The sequence below is a fragment of the Aquarana catesbeiana genome, linkage group LG01, assembly GCF_042186555.1.
Source record: "Aquarana catesbeiana isolate 2022-GZ linkage group LG01, ASM4218655v1, whole genome shotgun sequence".
Classification (NCBI taxonomy): Eukaryota; Metazoa; Chordata; class Amphibia; order Anura; family Ranidae; genus Aquarana; species Aquarana catesbeiana.
The window spans coordinates 65003497-65022666 of NC_133324.1; the positions used below are offsets into that span (position 1 = coordinate 65003497).

Genomic DNA, 19170 nt, shown 5'->3' on the forward strand with positions numbered 1-19170 from the left:
TGCAATCAGTTAAAATTGAATTCCAATATTGACTTTTTTTTGCCATAGTTGTATTGTTCCGGCTTGGACCAATGTAAGTATATGCCATACCTGGCCGATCCCCATGGAAGCTGTAAATCACTGTAGTCCTTACCGCCACTACAATGATTACCGTTAGCTTCAGAGTTCTGTGCTGAACAGCTGCTAGTTTGCTTAGTGAGCAAAGGAGGTTGCTCACTTAGCATGGGTACCATTCAGGGAACATGCATTTTCTCAATGAACGTGGTTCTAAAGGCTGAGGGTTTTTTGCCTTCATGCATTCTATGCTTTCTCTGGGGGCATTGCTCGAGGGGGAGGAGCCAGGAGCGCCGGCGGGGGATCGGAAAAGAAGAGGATCGGAGCTGCTCTGTGCAAAACCACTGCACAGAGCAGGTACAGTAAGTATAACATGTTTGTTATAAAAAAAAAAAAAGAAAAAAAGAAGCTTTAATACCACTTGAATTAAAAACATTCTCTAATTGGACGTAGTGGAGATTGTGACGTCACCACCCCACCTCTCCACTTTGTCCAATCAGAGAATGCATTGAATTCATTGAGAAAATGCTAAATGTTCTATGATTGGTGCTTGTGCTGGGCAAGTGTTCACTAAGCAGCAGGACAACCACTCAGCATGGGAACCGAAAGCTAACGGCAATTAGTGTAGTAGAGGTGCCTTCTACAGTGATTTCTAGCTTCCACGGGCATGATTGCATAATTTCATTGGTCCAAGTTGGAACAAAAAAACTATGCTAAAATAGCCATACCTGGAAATCAACTTCGTAAATTTTTCCATGAGGGTCAAATTGAAAGAATTTGAAAGAACAAGCCCCCCCCCGCCCCCCAACCCACACCTACTTATTCTCACTTTCACCCTGCTTCCCAGCTACTCTGTATGGGTCTTCATGTGAGGGTGAAGAGGAGATATCATCAACCCTGTGTAAGCTCTGACATGATACGATATGGAGCTTACTCATGGTTTGGACTCCCGACTTCAACCAAAAGCATAAATATTATAGGAAAGACGAGAGCTTCCTATCAATTCAATACATGCAGTAGAAAGCTTACTAAACACGATAGAAATGTGGGTAGCCAATGTGTTTCAGGGCTCAAAGCCCCCTCTCCTCAAGGCTTTATGTAGAGATGTAGAGAGGGGTTCAAGGGTGAACTGAACATAAAACAGTGGAGTGACTAGGAAATATTACATATCAGACGCCAGTGCAGTTAAATGAGAAGCATGACAAATGTTTAAAAAGGTTAGTGGGTTTTTTTTTAACAATTTTTTTAAACTCATTATTATCCTCTGGTGTCTCCTTGGCGCATTTTTGTCTGTGTCATCCTCTCTATATCTTTGGCTCTCTCCTCACCTATAGCTTATTTGATCAGCTCTTCAAAAATGTCTAACCAAAAATCCTTCCAAAAACCTCCTCCATAACTGGAATACTATGTATCCCAGGAATCCTGTGTTTTGACTTTGGCCATCTGGTCCTCTTCCTAAGGTTTTACTCTTCTCCTAGGTCTAATTTCCTGGCTTGTAGTTACAGCCTTCTCACCCCAGACTTGCTTCTCTACTCTAGTCTTTGCAGTTTGTCGCCTGTATGAATGTTCTTGTAAACCCTTTAATTGATTATAAAGGATTACTATAATTGCAACATAACAAAGCCACCCAAGCCTCTCTCTTTCTTGCTCAGGAATATTAAGGCTCCGAACAGCATTGTTCATTGTATAAAATACGGGGGGCGGGGTGAAAGTGGGGCCCCTAACATGACCAAAGGATTACACATCATATTCAGCATATGTAATGCAACAGAAGATCATAAAGAATGTGGGAGACTGTAGATGTGCTACTGGACATGACCAGAGAGTCATTGGACATTTGAACAATGGTTGGGCACTGGGGACATGCTGTAGCAGATCAGGTCAGGTCAGACATTTTGGTCATTACATGAGACTGCTAGGGATCACTGCAATTATACTTTTTTTACAAATCATTTCTCTAACATTAGTGCCTTCTACAGCTCAATTAAAAACGACTGTCGTCCCGTTCCCCCCCCCAAAAAAAGTTAAGGGAATGGAGAGCTTGGAAAAATTAGGGACATTCTTTCACCTGCTTGAAGCTTGGTTCTGGCTGTGTAGGTTCCGTAGTAACATGAGGGTTTTGGATGTACACATAGGGTGTTATAGCAAAAACTTTCTCTAAACCGTAAAATGCCAAGATAATTGTAGCTACCGACTTTAGAGGGCAAATAGACATTAGCACCATAAAAAATTATGTAAAAGTATATTGTTTATTTTACAAACTTGAAAAGCAAATAAAGCACCATGTCCAATACTTTAGGATAGGGGTTTGCAAAGCTTTTCCATCCAACAATCCACATGTCAGCTCAACGCATTTCGTATGATCAAGCATCTTCAGGAGCACATGTGAATGATCAGTACATTTTTTTTTTAAACAAAAGAGATATACAGCGATTGATTTACTAAAACTGGAGAGTGAAAAATCTGGTGCAGATCTGCACAGAAACCAATCAGCTTCCAGGTTTTATTGTCAAAGCTTAATTGACCAAGCTGAAGTTAGAAGCTATTTGGCTACTAGGCACAGCTGCACCATATTGCACCATATTTTGCACTCTCCAGTTTTAGTAAATCAACCCCAATGTGTGCTGGAACAAGACTGATGTGAATCATCATTTCCAGAAGGGGGCAACAGAAGAACTATGAAATAGCTGAAGGCCCCTAGCAAAATGTTTTCTGGGGGATGTTGGAAGCACACGCTGGATTACTTTATACACATAACTGACTATCTGGGACTTTTTACTGTCTATATTGGACTCCGTTGGGATATCTATATACTGGAGGGTTCCTCTTTTGGAGATTTGACTGCCACTGGGCTGGGCTATTTACTCATGGCGTCTTTTGTGTGAGGATTGGGTGGCCTTCGGCCATTTCATTGTTCTTCTGTTGCCTCTTTCTGGAAATGATGATTGTGGTACCAATATCTATATGCCCTCTAAAGTCTATCACTACAATTATCTTGGCATTTTAGGTACAATATTTAGGATATGGGCATATAGGACACAGAACCTCTATGTTCTTTCTCTAAACCATATTATTAGAATGGGAACCAGTGAGGATTATGGAATGAGTCTTCCTACATTGTCCTTAGGCCATAGGTCACATAATGAAGAACTATAAGGAAAGTCTAGACTGTTCTCCTACTGTTAAGAACTCCAGACACGCAGTCCAGCTTTGGACAGAGTGGTTATGATGATAGGACCTTTGTCAGTTATTTATTACCATTTCCGTACCCATTGGGGAGAGTTTTCTTCACTGTAAGTGAGCAAAACCCCTTCAATATGAGCGCAGGTTGTAATCTAAGTGGGGGGTAGAGTGAGAACCTCTATCAGGTTTTCATTGCCAATTGTATTTTCTCAGAGGGAAATCTAATTTCCTATTTGGTCTCCAGAACATGAAGTGAGGTGACATTTCTCCAACAAGGACACACGCAATATAACCATCATAAGCTTTCGTTTGACTTTAAAGAGCATGTGCTGATCAGGTAGGAGTAAGCACCTAAGATGGGAAAATACTGGCAACTGGTTGCTGGGGGCCTGGGGGATGGACACTAACTACACATGGGTCCATGATATCTGTATCTTCACAGGAGAAATTTCACTTTCCATTTGGCCACCAGGACAAGAGGTAAAGCGAAAATTTCCAAAAGGGACACAAACACTAACATAATCAATATAAGTTTTGGCTTGACTTTAAGGTCATTCCTAATCAGGCCAGAATAAGCACCTAAGCAGGGAACATACTGACAACTGATTGCTGGAGGCCTGAAGGATGCAAATTAAATACCATGGGCCCAGAAAATCTGTATCCTCATAGGCGAAATTTCAATTTACATTTGGTCACCAAGAGAAGAAGTAAGTTGAAATTTCTCCAACAGGGAGACGAAAGCCAATATAGGATTTTAATATGACTTTATTTTCATGCGCTGATCGGGCCAGAATTACCACCTAGGCAGGGAAAATACTGATAACTGGTTGCTGGGAGCCTGAAGAATGCACACTAACTAGCATGGGTCCATGGGATCTGTATCCTCATAGGGAAAATCTCACTTTCCATTTGGTCACCAAGACTAGGAGTGAGGTGAAATTTCTCCAACAGATACACGAATGCCAATACAACCAATATGAGTTTTGACCTGACTTTAACATCATTCCTGATCAGGCCAGAATAGGCAACAAGGCAGAGAATACACTGCCAACTGGTTTCTGGAGGCCCAGAAGAATACAATCTAACTACCATTGGTTCATGGGATGTGTATCCTTACAAGGGAAATCGAATTTCCTATATGGTCACCAGAACAAGACGTGAGGTGAATTCTTTCCAACAAGGACAAGAACGGCAATATAATCATTGTAAGTTTTTGCCTGACTTGCACTGTTCAGGCCAGAATAGGCTCCTAGGCGGGGGAACCACCGACAATGGGTTGTTGGGGGGCCTGAAGGATGCAAATTACCTGCCATGGGTCCGCATGCAGCCCTTGGGCTGAAGGCTGGGCACCAGGAATCTAAATATCTCCATCTTTGCAACAATATAGATAAAGGAAAGGTAAAAGACATCTCCAAGAATCATTCCAGTGGTTTCCTGTAAAAAGGCCAACAAGATGACGTCGTTGATCAAGCCACACTGTCTAAAAATATAAACGCCTTCCTCACGTTCGAAAGAAGTATTTGTTTTCATTCAATTTATGCCAGCAAATTACATTTACAGCGGGCACGGAAAACATTAGACTAATTTGATAACACTGTGCTGCTCTGCTGATCAGCCTGATTCAGCAGTGCTAATGATAACAGGCAAAGCAGTGAGTCAGTCTATTGGAGCTCTTCCCAGATAATGCGTTCCACTCACACTGTGTCAGAGAGACGGAGATTAAAACAATTGAAATATCTAATCTATTAGTGATGCTGTCACTACAGCAGGAATGTTAACTCTCTCTCCATTATGAACTTTTTGGCGAGTTCTCTGCTTCACGTAGAGTGCATTTTACAGTGTAAATAATTGCAGCAGATTATAACCAAAGATATGTACAATCAGCGCAAACAAACAAAATCAATCTAATTGCAAGCTGAACACTAAAGGGTAAACACCAAGCCCAAATGACATAATATACAAAGCAATAAAAGTGCAGCGCAAAAAACTTGAGAAAAAATAGAGTCCTTTAAAGGGCATATATTTCTCTTCTGTAAACTTTCTTCTTGTTAAAAGACAACCCACATACTTCAGCATTACTGAGCAAGTTGACTGCTTACCAGATGGAAAGTCAAAGTAGGCATAATTACCACCGATGCTGGGGATACTTGGATCAGCTGATCTGACAGTCTAAAATAATGTCCGGCAGCTTGTCCTCCAATGCGATAGGTGATACAGTCACCGGAAATGAGTCATTGTAATCACCCGGAAGTTCCTGTGCTGGTCAGGATCTCCATGGACATGGAGATCCTGACCAGCACAGGAACTTCCGGGTGATTACAATGACTCATTTCCGGTGACTGTATCACCTATCGCATTGGAGGACAAGCTGCCGGACATTATTTTAGACTGTCAGATCAGCTGATCCAAGTATCCCCAGCATCGGTGGTAATTATGCCTACTTTGACTTTCCATCTGGTAAGCAGTCAACTTGCTCAGTAATGCTGAAGTATGTGGGTTGTCTTTTAACAAGAAGAAAGTTTACAGAAGAGAAATATATGCCCTTTAAAGGACTCTATTTTTTCTCAAGTTTTTTGCGCTGCACTTTTATTGCTTTGTAATTGCAGCAGATTGGCTAATGATAGGGGTTCTTCAAAAAAGGATGAGAAGGCCTGGACAAGAAGGCCTGGCTTGCAGTCTCCACTATTTCATCCCAAAGGTGTTCTATCGGGTTGAGGTCAGGCCAGTCAAGTTCCTGCACCCCAAACTCGCTCATCCATGTCTTTATGGACCTTGCTTTGAGCACTGGTCCAAATCATTTGGTGGAGGGAGGATCATGGTATGGTGTTGTCTTTTCAGGGGTTGGGCTTGGCCCCTTAGTTCCACTGAAGGGAACTCTGAAGGCGTCAGCATACCAAGACATTTTGGACAATTTCATGCTCCCAACTTTGTGGGAACACTTTGGGGATGGTCCCTTCCTGTTCCAACACACAGTGCACAAAGCAAGGTCCATAAAGACATGGATGAGCGAGTTTGGGGTGAAGGTCCTGACCTCAACCCGCTAGAACACCTTTGGGATAAATTAGAGGGGAGACTGTGAGCCAGGCCTGCTCATCCACATCAGTGCCTGACCTCACAAATGCTCTTCTGGAAGAATGGTCAAACATTCCCATAGACACACTCCTAAACCTTGTGGACAGCCTTCCCAGAAGAGTTGAAGCTGTTATAGCTGCAAAGGGTGGGCCAACCCAATATTGAACCCTACGGACTAAGAATGGGATGCCATTAAAGTTCATGTGCGTGTAAAGGTAGGTGTCCCAATACTTTTGGTAATATAGTTTATATTGGGGACAGTGGAAGAAGGGTAGGATCAAACAGCCTTTTTACATAATACAGAGGATTAACCCCTTAGGTTCCACAGTGAGTATAACAAGCATGCTTTACTCCATATACAGACTGATTTTACTGTTGTGGGTTTAAGAATACTTTACCTGCATACTTATGCCCTGTACACACGGTCGGACATTGATCAGACATTCCGACAACAAAATCCATGGATTTTTTCTGACGAATGTTGGTTCAAACTTGTCTTGCATACACACGGTCACACAAAGTTGTTGGAAAATTCGATCATTCTGAACGTGGTGACGTAAAACATGTACATCGGGACTATAAACGGGGCAGTAGCCAATAGCTTTCGTCTCTTAACTTATTCTGAGCATGTGTGGCACTTTGCCCGTCGGATTTGTGTACACACGATCGGAATTTCCGACAACGGATTTTGTTGTCGGAAAATTTTATAGCCTGCTCTCAAACTTTGTGTGTCGAAAATTCCAATAGAAAATGTGTGATGGAGCCTACACACGGTCGGAATTTCCGACAACAAGGTCCTATCACACATTTTCCGTCGGAAAATCCGACCATGTGTACAGGGCATTAGCCCTAGGCAAGCCTAGGTATCACTTTTACTTACCCAATCCTCCACTCCCCCATGTTCTGGCAGTGGACCGTCTCTTGGAATCCTCATGTCCAGTGCAGGCCTGTAGATCGGCCGTTTTCAACCAGGGTGACTTCAGGTGTCTTCAGGGGTTCCTTTGCAAAATACCTAGAAATTGCCAGAAAACTGTATACAAGCCAGTGGGTGGATGAAGGCTGCCTTTTAGTTACACAAAGCCACAGGTTTTCATTGGGCACCATTACAACCTTCTAGCGGCCAGTGTCCTAACAACCAATGATGTCATCAGTTGATAAGGAGGATGTCGGGCACCTGGACAACATCCTTGTTTACCCCTCCCCTGCCCCTCTCCTTCAGCACCAGGGTCACATTAGCTGAATGAGTTGGAGAAACTGTGGTAGAAGAGAAATGGCCAGTACCAGTGCACAAAGTGTATTTGCTTTGGAAGAATAAATCACCGCTAATGTTGGGTGTCCTACACATGTGGATGATGGTACATTATGCAAAACTATTTGTTTACTTTTTTACATTTTAGAAAGGGGTGCCTCGAGATGTGGAATTTTAACCACTTCCCGCCCAAGGACGTCATATGACATCCTGGACTTTCAGTGGCAAAGTCTGAATGATTCCTGCAGCTACAGGCATCATTCAGATATCCTTGTTTTCCGCCGGCGATTCTGTGCACCATAAGAATGATCATATCGGCATAGCGCCGCTTGATCATTCTTAAAGGCGACGGGAGGGGACACCCCCCTCCCGCCGCCATCTGGTGCTTCTCCAGGCTCTCCCGTGCCATCGGGGGCACGGAGCATGAATGGCCCGCCGCCGGATGACGAGCATAGAGATGACGGGTGACCATAGAGATGCCTTGCAATGTAAAAAAAAAAAAAAAATGCCATATCTGGCATTCTTCTTTTACCATGGGTTCACACTAGTGCGATGTGAAAACCAGCACGATTCCAGCGCCGGTTCCCACATTGCTCCTCTCCTGCAGGCAGTTCACACTGCCTTCTGTGAACTGCTGCGGGTGTCATTAACGACACCCCCAGTTTGGTTCACAGATCGCAGTGTGAACTTGCACAGGAATCAAATCGCATAGGTGAGAACACCCATGCGATCCGATTCTAGTGCAGGGAAAAACAAGTCCCTGCACTATTTTCTTTGTGAATCCAATGCGAGTTCTGCCATACAACTGTATGGCTGAACTCGCATTGCTCAGACATCGCATGAGATCGGCACCTGCAGTGCGGGTGCGAGTCACATGCGATCTCTGAGATCACAGCAGTGTGTAAGAATGGTCGTCTGTCTATCCATTTACTTTACTCAAGGGCATTTTTATTATCGGGGTTCACGTATACTTTAACCGCTTGCCGACCGTATAACTTACATATACGGCGGCTCTGCTGCGCAGGATCGCGTACCTAGTATATGATCCTGCACTTTCAGGTCTGGGGCGCGTATGCATGCCATCGGTGTCCCGCTCCCACTGTGATTATACACAGCAGGAGCTGATCTGCGGGTACCGCGCACTCAATGTCTGCCAACACCCGCGGATCATTAGGCAGAGAGCCAGAATGGCGATCTGCCTATGTAAACAAGGCAGATCGTCGTTCTATCAGTAGGGAAGGCATTAATCCTGTGTTTCAGAAACGGAAGGCCTTCCCCTAGTAAAAGCACCTCTCACACAGTACCACACCGTACACAAACACTGGCTAGGCACCTGATGTTAACCCCTTCCCAGCCAGTTTCATTAGTACAGTGACTGTGCATATTTTTTAGCACTGATTGCTGTATTAGTGTCCATATCTCCCAATTGTCACTGATTTTGAGGGACTGTCCCTGCTTTGAAGCAATATCCTTCTGTCCCTCATTTGTCCCTCATTTTGGTCTGATCTATATAGTTGTATATAAGATGCACTTTTTATCTATCAAAAAGTGTTTTCCAGCGCTAAACCTTTCATATAATTTCTAATTTGCTGCATTTGTAAATTCCAAAAGCCAATATAAAGGAATAGTAGTGGTAAAAAAAAGCACTTGTGGGTTCAACCAATCTTGTCTTTTTGTACAATTGGATCAGCAAAAGTATGCAGGCATAGGACACACCCCTTGCCACGCCTCCTTTAAGGGGGCGTGGCAAGGGTGTGTGTCCTATGCCTGCATACTTTTGCTGATAGGTGTCCCTCATTCCCATCTCAAAAAGTTGGGAGGTATGTTAGTCTCACTGGTCCCCAAAAAGTGTCAAAAGTGTCAGTTAGTGTCCCATTGACCACTGCAATATCGCAGTCCCGCTATAAAAAAAAAAAATTCCTTAAATTTATCCCATCGTTTGTAGGCTCTATAACTTTTGCGCAAACCAATCAATATACGCTTATTGGGATTTTTTTTACCCAAAAAATGTATCAAAATACATATTGGCCTAAATTGATGAAAAAAATTGATTTAAAAAGAAAAAAAAAAAAATATTGGATATGTTTTATAGCAGAAAGTAAAAAATATAGATTTTTTTTTTTTCAAAATTGGCGCTCTTTTTTTGTTTATAGCGCAAAAAAATAAAAAATTAAAAGGCGATCAAATACCACCAATTGAAAACTCTATTTGTGGGGGGAAAAAAAAGTACAAACATTTTATTTGGGTACAGCGTCACACGACCGAACAACCGTGGTATTGCAAAAAACGACCTGGTCATAAAGTGGGGGTAAACCTTCTGGAGGTCAATTGGTTAAGACATTATCACACTTTTTCTGAGCTAAGCTATAAGCATGTTGACATACAGTATTTGTTATCACTGTGGACGACGTGATCATTCCTTCCTGTCACTGTTCAGATGTTTATCAAAAGAATGCAGATAGATTACTAACTGTCCACATACTAAATGATGTTTTCAGTAATCTATATTCTATATATATGTATAGCTGAGACAGTTTAATGAACTACAATGGGCAAAGTTTGCCGATAGTGCAAGGTGTTATCTTTATACTAGTAAGATATTAATTTAAATCTAGGTAACATCAGAAGACAGGGACTTGGAATGTATAGTTCCTATATAATATATACAGGTAGAAAAGTAGAATAAAGCTAGTCATGGTATATAAGATCCATTGATCAGCCATAACGTTATGACTAGGGATGCACCGATACCATTTTTTTTTACAACGAGTACCGATACTTTTTAGTACTCGCCGATACCAATTACCGATACCAACCGCAACTGTTGTGTTTTCACTTCAGCTGTCAGCATTGGTACAAGCATTGAAAGGTTATTTATAAATTAAATAAATTGATTTTTTTTTCTATTTTTCCCTTTTTTCAATGTATATATGTAAATATATGTTAATATATATGTGTAAAAATATTCACTAACAATGCAAACAAAAAAAAAGTTTTAGTTGTTTATAAAAAAAAAGCAGAAAAATAATAATTAAATGGAGGAGAATAGGAAGTTAATTAAGGCTGATTAGAGTAAATTAAGGGTTAATAAGGAGTTAAACAGAAGAACATTTGTTCATCCCTTTGATCTGCAGATGAAGAAACAGAAAGATACAAAAAGAAACAATGTTTCCTTTTATTTTAGTGTTTCAGGCTGAGCAATGTTGTTAATAAACATTGCCAGGTGCTTTTTATTTTTTTATTTTTTTTGACAGCTCCATTTACCGGACTTCTTTAACACTTCAGCTGTCAACAGAGCAGACCCGCTGACAGCTGAAAGAACTGAGCTTGAAAGTATCGGTTTCAGGTATCGGTGCATTTGCACAAGTACCGATATTTGTGAAAATACTCGGTATCGGCACCAATACCAATACTGGTATCGGTGCAACCCTAATTATTGACTGGTAAAGTGAATAACATTGATTATCTCATTACAGTGGCAACTGAAAGTGGGTGGGATATATTAGGCAGCAAGAGAACATGTTGTTCCTGAAGTTGATGTGTTGAAAGCAGAAAAAATTGGCCAAGTGTAAGGATTTGAGCAACTTTGACAAAGACCGATTTGTAATGGTTAGATGACGGGGGTCAGCGAAACACCAAAACTGCAGCTCTTGCGGCATGTTCCCGGTCTGCAGTTGTCAGGGCCAACCAAAAATGGTCCAAGGGAGAAAAACGGGTGAAACAGCTAAAGGGTCATGGGCGAACAAAGGCTCACTGATGCATGTGGGAGAGTGGAGGCCGGCCCATGTAGTCCAATACTGTAGCTCAAATATCTGAACACACAGTGCAATGCAGATTGTTGTGTATGGGGTTGCGTAGCCGTAGACCAGTTAAGGTGCCCATGCTGACCCGTGTTCACAGCCAAATCCGCCTATAGTGGGCATTGGAACTGGGCCATGGAGCAATGGAGCTGGGTGGCATGGTCTGATGAATAGAATTAATTTTTCTTTTACATATGCATATCTCCCAACATTTTGAGATGGGAATAATTGACACCTACTCAATGGGTCAGGGCTGTTTTGGGGGTAAAAGGGGACTTACTCAATATTGGGTGGGTAGTCATAATGTTATCGGTGTAATCTCTTAATGGCACCCTCTAAGTGAGTAAGTAAAAGCACAAAATAGTACGGAGAAAATAAGTATTTTATTGATAAAAAGACAATAAAGATGAAATATTATTAAAACTGGTGGTGCGCATTAAAAACGGGTCCTGTGCAATTTTCAGTCCGGTTCAGGTGCAATTTAAGGGTCAAATTCACACCTGAACCTGAGCTAAATGGAAACTGCACTGGACTCTGCACAGAAACCGGCCCCGCAAATATTTGAACTTAGCCTAAGTGAGATCAGGGAGAAAGAAGCAGCCAGGTCTGTGTTTACTAACACACACAGATCTCTGTGCTGTGGTTGGCCACAGCCATCAGCAGGTTCACAGCCAAAAATCATTGTCTGCAAGCCTGCTGACAAACTTGTGGTGTGTCCAATCACAGCACGAGCAGCAAGCGGCACAGGCGCGCGCGTAAAAATAGTACGTTTCCCTGCAACATATGGGTACGTCGTGGGTGAACAACAAAGCCACTGGCCACCAGTAACTGCTGGTCAGCAAGTGGTTAAATAAAAGTAATATATTTCTTTTATTACATTTTTTGTACATGTATGATTTATCAATGTAGCGCCTGAAAAGTCCCAAAGAATAGACTTTTTTGGTTATATAACTGTAGCAAGGTCCCAGGCCTCCTTCAGTCTAATGAGAACCTCCAGGGCCAGAGATGGCTGACATCCGTCTGTATATGGTGGGTTGTATGGCATAGTGGGTGTAATGCAAGGTAGATTAATTGGGTGCCAGACACTTCTTGAATGCAAAAGAGATTTTATTTCTCTTAACAGAACTTTGGGGGAGAGGGTTAGGGCCAGGGCACCCTTAGATAGTTGCAATGTTAATTGGCAGACTCCGAGACTTTAATAGGAGGACAGCCATGCAGGGAAAGGCCTCCAGTGAGACGTCACATCTGCATGTGTAGGAATGCTCTCACCTATGGCAATAATCTTTAACAGTTCCTAACACAAAGTGTAACAGTTCCTTCACTTCCACTACAATCACTTCTTGCAGTGCTTCAGCCCACTGAGCTCCCAGTCTCTCTCACTAGACTAGATGATGCACTGTCACTGAATCCCTAATGCCCTGTACACACGGTTGGATTTTCCGATGGAAAATGTGTGATAGGACCTTGTTGTCGGAAATTCCGACCGTGTGTAGGCTCCATCACACATTTTCCATAGGAATTTCCGACACACAAAGTTTGAGAGCAGGATATAAAATTTTCCAACAACAATCTCCGTTGTCGGAAATTCCGATCGTGTGTACACAAATCCGGCGCACAAAGTACCACGCATGCTCTGAATAAATTAAGAGACAAAAGCTATTGGCCACTGCCCCGTTTATAGTCCCGACGTACGTGTTTTACATCACCGCGTTTAGAACGATCGGATTTTCCGACAACTTTGTGTGACCGTGTGTATGCAAGACAAGTTTGAGCCAACGTCCGTCGGAAAAAATCCGATGGATTTTGTTGTCGGAATGTCCGACCATGTGTACAGGGCATAAAGCTCCTCCAATCTTCATGGTGGTATCTTCCTCAAGCGCCACCCCCATTTATCTGCTGGGTCCCTAGCTTGGCTCAAGATACCTCTCAAGCTTCACCCGACTGGCCTGCTCGGTCCCTGGTTTGAGACAGAAGGCTGCTCTGCAATCGTCACCTCCGCTGGCTGGGTCCCTGGCTTGATTCCCACTGACGTTTCCCGATTCTTCACTGTCCCCAGTTGGTGAGACTGTTGCTCCGGTACTTGCTTCAGTTACTCACTGAGGTCCCTGGTAATAAGGTGGATGGTCCCTTACAGCTTCCCCTCTACCTCCGACCAGGACAGGCTTTCCGGCCGGCAGAACCGTCACTTCTGGTTGGAACGCAAACTGCAGTCCCAACCCTTCACTGCTCTCTTGCTTCTGGATAGGCCCTCAGACAGCCTAGCAGCCAGATGTGCCCAGAATAGGCCCCATCTCTGGCCTAGCAGTCCGGGGAGTACAACACGAGTCCACCCAGACAGCCGTCCAGGTGGCACAGAACCAGATCACCCAAATATATAGGCTCTCCCAGCAGCCCAAGGGATTTAAGAAAACCCCTGCCCATTGGCTGGGATACCCAATATACCCATAATCTGACCTTGCAGTGCCCTTCTGATATCTAATGCCACCAAGTACCCGGCCACCTAGCGGCAGAAGAGAAAAGTGCAGCAAGTACAGACTTAGCGTGAAATCAATTGATACCTAACAATAGACCAAGGTAGCTATACCTGGCAGGTAAATTTAGGTAAATACAAACCCAATGTGTATAAATGTATCAACAACATTGGACATCGTGGTGAGGAACCTTTATTTACAGATGATGGCAGGAAGGTGTTCAGTAGATTGTGTTCACATACAGTACATATAATTGTTTTTATTTTACTTTTTTTTCAATTTAATATAGGAGATGTTTCTACAAAGGATCTCCTTTCCCACATCCTCTTCTTTCTTCTGGTGGGTTTGGAGCCAGCGTAGTCCAGCAATCTCCATTCTCTGGATGTTAACATCTACGTCCGATCCTGCCAGCTTCGGGTTGCAGTGACGTTTGTCCTGGTCTGTACCCCTTGTCAGTTTTACTAATTCATCCAATCCCCTGGGGGGGCAAAGAAGGCTTCTCTACTCTGCTGAGAACCTTAGCAGAACTCTCGTTACCTGCTGGTGCTCCACCAAATTAATGCAACTGACAAGTGGTACAGAGCAGAAGTAATGTAATCAGACCCCTGAGTTTTGCTTAAGGTTATATTGGCGCTCACCAGCAGCATTTTTACATGGAAAGGATTATTATTACAGTAATACCTTGGAGTGCGAGCATAATTCATTCTGGAAACATGCTTGTAATCCAAAGCACTCTTATATCAAAGCAAAATTTCCCATAAGAAAAAATGGAAACTCTGATGATACGTTCCACAACCATTTATTCATAAATCCTTTAGTTTATAGTCCATATAAAAAGATTATAGCAATGTGATAGGTGGTGTAACCATAAAATGTCCATCTACAAATGGAAGTCTCCACAAGGGGATTAGAAGCAAAATCCAGAAGGAGCTCCAGAGTATAAAAGAGAAGAGAGGCGCCTCTAAGTGTCGCAATATGGTACATTTAATGAAGGTACAACATTTAAGCAACTCTGTTGATGATTAGAAGAGGCACATCTAAGTATGCAGACATCCGGGGTGAAGCTGTCCACATAGACCATCCTCTGCATCGCCAGCTCTCACCGCTGTCAGTCTGCAATCATGACCGGGAAGACTACCCTGTAGTAGAGAGATCTGAAAGCGAGGCTTGAACCGCTCGTGGAGCGCAGCGCGGAAGGGATGACGTCGATGGCGGTGCGGAGGATGGTCTATGTGGACAGCTTTACCCCGGATGCCTGCATACTTAGATGTGCCTGTTTTAATCATCAACCATGTGAGTTGCTAAATGTTGTACCTTCATTAAATGTAACCATATTGCTACACTTAGAGGCGCCTCTCTTCTCTTTTATACTCAGTTGTGACATGACGCTACTTGTATATCAAGTCAGGATTTCTAAAAAAAATTTACTTGTCTTGCAAAACGCTCTTAAACCAAGTAACTCTCAATCCAAGGTTCTAATGTGTTTATTTATTTTTTACCGATGGGATTTGCTAACCCTGACATTGTGTATGACAGGTCCACATTCACACTTACATCAGGAATAGAGCTGTCTTGCCTAGAGAAACATAGTGGAGAATGGCAGATGATTTACCTATGTATCCTGTATTGTTCCAGGGTTACCTCTCAGAAGGACTGGTGACTAAGTGGTATCGATCGCCCCATCTTCTCCTCTCCCCAAATAACTATACCAAAGCCATTGACATGTGGGCCACCGGCTGTATACTGGCTGAGATGCTGACGGGTCGGATGCTATTTGCAGGTCAGTAAATCGTGTATCTGTGTGTCATTGTTCTCCATGCTGTCTCCGAAAGTTGCAGTACGTCAGCTTCACAATACAGCTTACAACCAGAGAGGATAGCTCATCAGGAAAAACAGCGGCACTATGATGTGCAGTTATTTTATTATTTCAGGTATATATATATATATATATATATATATATATATATATATATACATACTATCAATTTACGCAGCACTTTACATATACAGTGGGTCAGTGGCGGCTGTTGCTCAAAATTTCAGGGGGGGGCACAAACTAACACCCCCCCCCCCAGAGAGACGAATGGCGGGGATCACCCAAGCAGAGGGAGGGGGGAGACACTAGACACTGTGAATGCTGCCTTACCTTATGGAGTAGGGGGAAGGAAGAGCTGGGGCCGCTCCAGCAAGCACACAGTGGGACATTCCGTTTTTAAAAGATTTTATTTACTGCAAACAAAGCCCTATTATAGGGGAAATATATGGGTCTGGCGCGTTAGTGCACCGCTCTATAGCATGCCTTAAATAGCGCCAAGCCGTGGATGAGATCGTGTGCTCCTACTCCATAAGACAGACCAGCTGCCTCCTGCGCATTCCAGTCCCCTCCCCTACACGTGTCGATACAAGGGAAGTGACGTATCTTCATCCTCCTGATGGAGATACATTTCCCTTGTATCGATACGCGTAGGGGAGGGGACTGGACGGCGCAGGAGTCTGGTCTGTCTTATGGAGTAGGAGCACACAATCTCATCCAACAGTCCTGCATTGTACAGGAGAAGGCTGAGGGGCCTCCCGAGTTCCAGAGTGTCAAGCAGTGGTGGAAAGAGCTTGTTGCTGAGGGAGTGAGAAGTTGGAATGAGAGACACTTGATAGGAGATATGATAGCGGTATACAAATACCTCAATGGTGATCCCAGCATAGGAAGAAAACTTTTCAGTCTCAGGGAGTGCAAGAAGAAACGGGGCCACACAATGAGATTGAAGGAGAAGTGGTTTAATTTTAGGCTGCATAGGGGGATTTTTCACTGTCAGGACGATGAGGATGTGGAACTCTCTTCCACAATCGGTGGTGTCAGTACACAGTTGAACTGGATGGACTATTGTCTTTATTCAACCTTACCTACTATGAAACTATGAATTAGGTATGTATATTACTTTGTTCATCATGCCCTTGGCAAAACAAGCAGTTAATACTTGCAATGGGGAGGGTGACCCGCTTGAAGGGTAATTTTTTTTCCCCTGGGCGTTTAGCTATAAAGCTTTTCTATACCATCCTAGTGAGTGGTCTTCTATATTATTATCATTATTTTCCTTTTCTGCATAAAAGATTGAAGTGTATTGTAAACAAGTTCTCCAGAGAAAACCAATAATGTACATGCTGGTTCCATCAATAAACACAGCAGTGTCTCCTCTCTTTACAATAGGGGGTAGATTGTAAAACAGCTATACTTCCATACCCTGCCTGCTAGGATTCCAGGAAAGGCTCAGTACAATACAATACAGCTCAATAATCCGTTTAATCAAATCAGGGCCATAATGATGTTAGTTCTGAAGACTGAAGAGATTCCTGGTCACTGCAAATTAAAGGTGTACTCCAGTTATTCAAGAAACAGTCTACCTGCAGATTGTGGTCATTTCCATTCTGATATTTATCTTGTACGGTTTTCTCTCTGCTCAGTAACCGGTAACCTTTTCTCCTTCCGCTCTCACACCTGTTCACCCCCGTTGGACCAGAGCCATTTTCACATTTCTGTTATGAGCCTGTTTATTTGGCGATAATTTTGTCATTACTTAACCACTTGCTTACTGGGCACTTAAACCCCCCTCCTGCCCAGACCAATTTTCAGCTTTCAGCGCTGACGCACTTTGAATGACAATTGCGCGGTCATACAACACTGTACTCAAGTGACATTTTTATCATTTTTTCCCCACAAATAGAGCTTTCTTTTTTTTTTTCTTTCTCACCTCTGGGATTTTTTTTTTTTTGCTAAACAAACAAAAAAAGATGGAAAATTTTGAAAAAAAAAAATCATGTTTAATAGTTTGTTATAAAATTTTGCAAACAGGTAATTTTTCTCCTTCATTGATATGCGCTGATGAGGCGGCACTGGTGGGCACTGATAGGCTGCACTGATAGGGACTGATAGGCACAGTTAAGGCGGCACTCATGGGGACAGATAAGGTGGCACTGATGGGCCCTGATGGGTGGCACTGATGGGTGGCACTGATGGGCACTGATAGATGGCACTGATAGGTGGCGCTGATGGGCACTGGTAGGTGACACTGATGGGCACTGATAGGTGGCATTGATGTGCAGCACTGTTGTTGAGGCACTGATTGTGGGCACTAATAGGTAGCACTGTGGGCACTGATAGGTGGCACTGTGGGCACTGATGGGTGGCGCTGGTGGGCACTGGTAGGCGGCATTGTTGCCTATTGCTAGGTGGCACTGGCAGGGAGCACAGGTGGGCACTGAGGATCTGGCTGCAGCTCGCCGTGATCGGGACTGATGTCCCTCTCACAACCGCCATGATCGGCTTTTTTTTTTCGCCTCACGCTGTCAGCATGAGGAGAAAAAATAGCCGATTACCGACTCTGTTGACATCACATGATCAGCTGTCATTGGCTGACAGCTGATCACGTGGTAAGGGTTTGGGATCGACCTCTTACTCCGATCTGTGATCCAGCAAGTCTCATAGACTCTCTGATCACAGAGCATGCCGCACGCGCCCTGCAGGGGGTGCGCAGGCCGCTCGGGCATGGGAGGACGTCAGTAGACGTCTTCCCGGCAAAGCAGGTCCGCGCTGTAGCCATCATTCGGCTATAGCGCGGATCTGAGGTAGTTAAGATAATAACGTAATACACACACTATATTGCCAAAAGTATTGGGACGCCTGCCTTTACACGCACATGAACTTTAATGGCATCCCAGTCTTAGTCCGTAGGATTCAATATTGAGTTGGCCCACCCTTTGCAGCTATAACAGCTTCAACTCTTCTGGGAAGGCTGTCCACAAGGTTTAGGAGTGTGTCTATGGGAATGTTTGACCATTCTTCCAGAAGAGCATTTGTGAGGTCAGGCACTGATGTTGGATTAGAAGGCCTGGCTCCCAGTCTCCGCTCTAATTCATCCCAAATGTGTTCTATTAGGTTGGGGTCTAGACTCTGTGCATACCAGTCAAGTTCCTCCACCCCAAACTCACTCATCCATGTCTTTATGGACATTGCTTTGTGCTCTGGTCCATATTATTTGGTGGAGGGGGATTATGGTGTGGGGTTTTTCTTCAGGGCTTGTGCTTGGCATCTTAGTTCCAGTGAAGGGAACTCTTAAGCCATCAGCATACCAAGACATTTTGGACAATTTTATGCTCCCAACTTTGTGGGAACTGTTTGGGGATGGCCTCTTCCTGTTCCAACATGACTGCGCACCAGTGCACAAAGCAAGGTCCATAAAGACATGGATGAGCGCGTTTGGGGTGAAGGAACTGGATTGGCCTGCACAGAGTCCTGACCTCAACCCGATAGAACACATTTGGGATGAATTAGAGCGGAGACTAAGAGCCT

General features: G+C 43.5%; 1 protein-coding gene across 1 annotated transcript in view; it reads left to right on the plus strand.

Annotated features, from left to right (window-relative positions):
* The window catches only part of MAPK4 (mitogen-activated protein kinase 4), a 164583-nt gene that overhangs the window by 122026 nt on the left and 23387 nt on the right, over positions 1–19170 (plus strand). The window contains exon 3 of the mRNA XM_073619718.1: positions 15465–15609. Within this exon, the coding sequence (XP_073475819.1) occupies positions 15465–15609 (145 nt within the window). The remainder of the gene's footprint in view (positions 1–15464; positions 15610–19170) is intronic.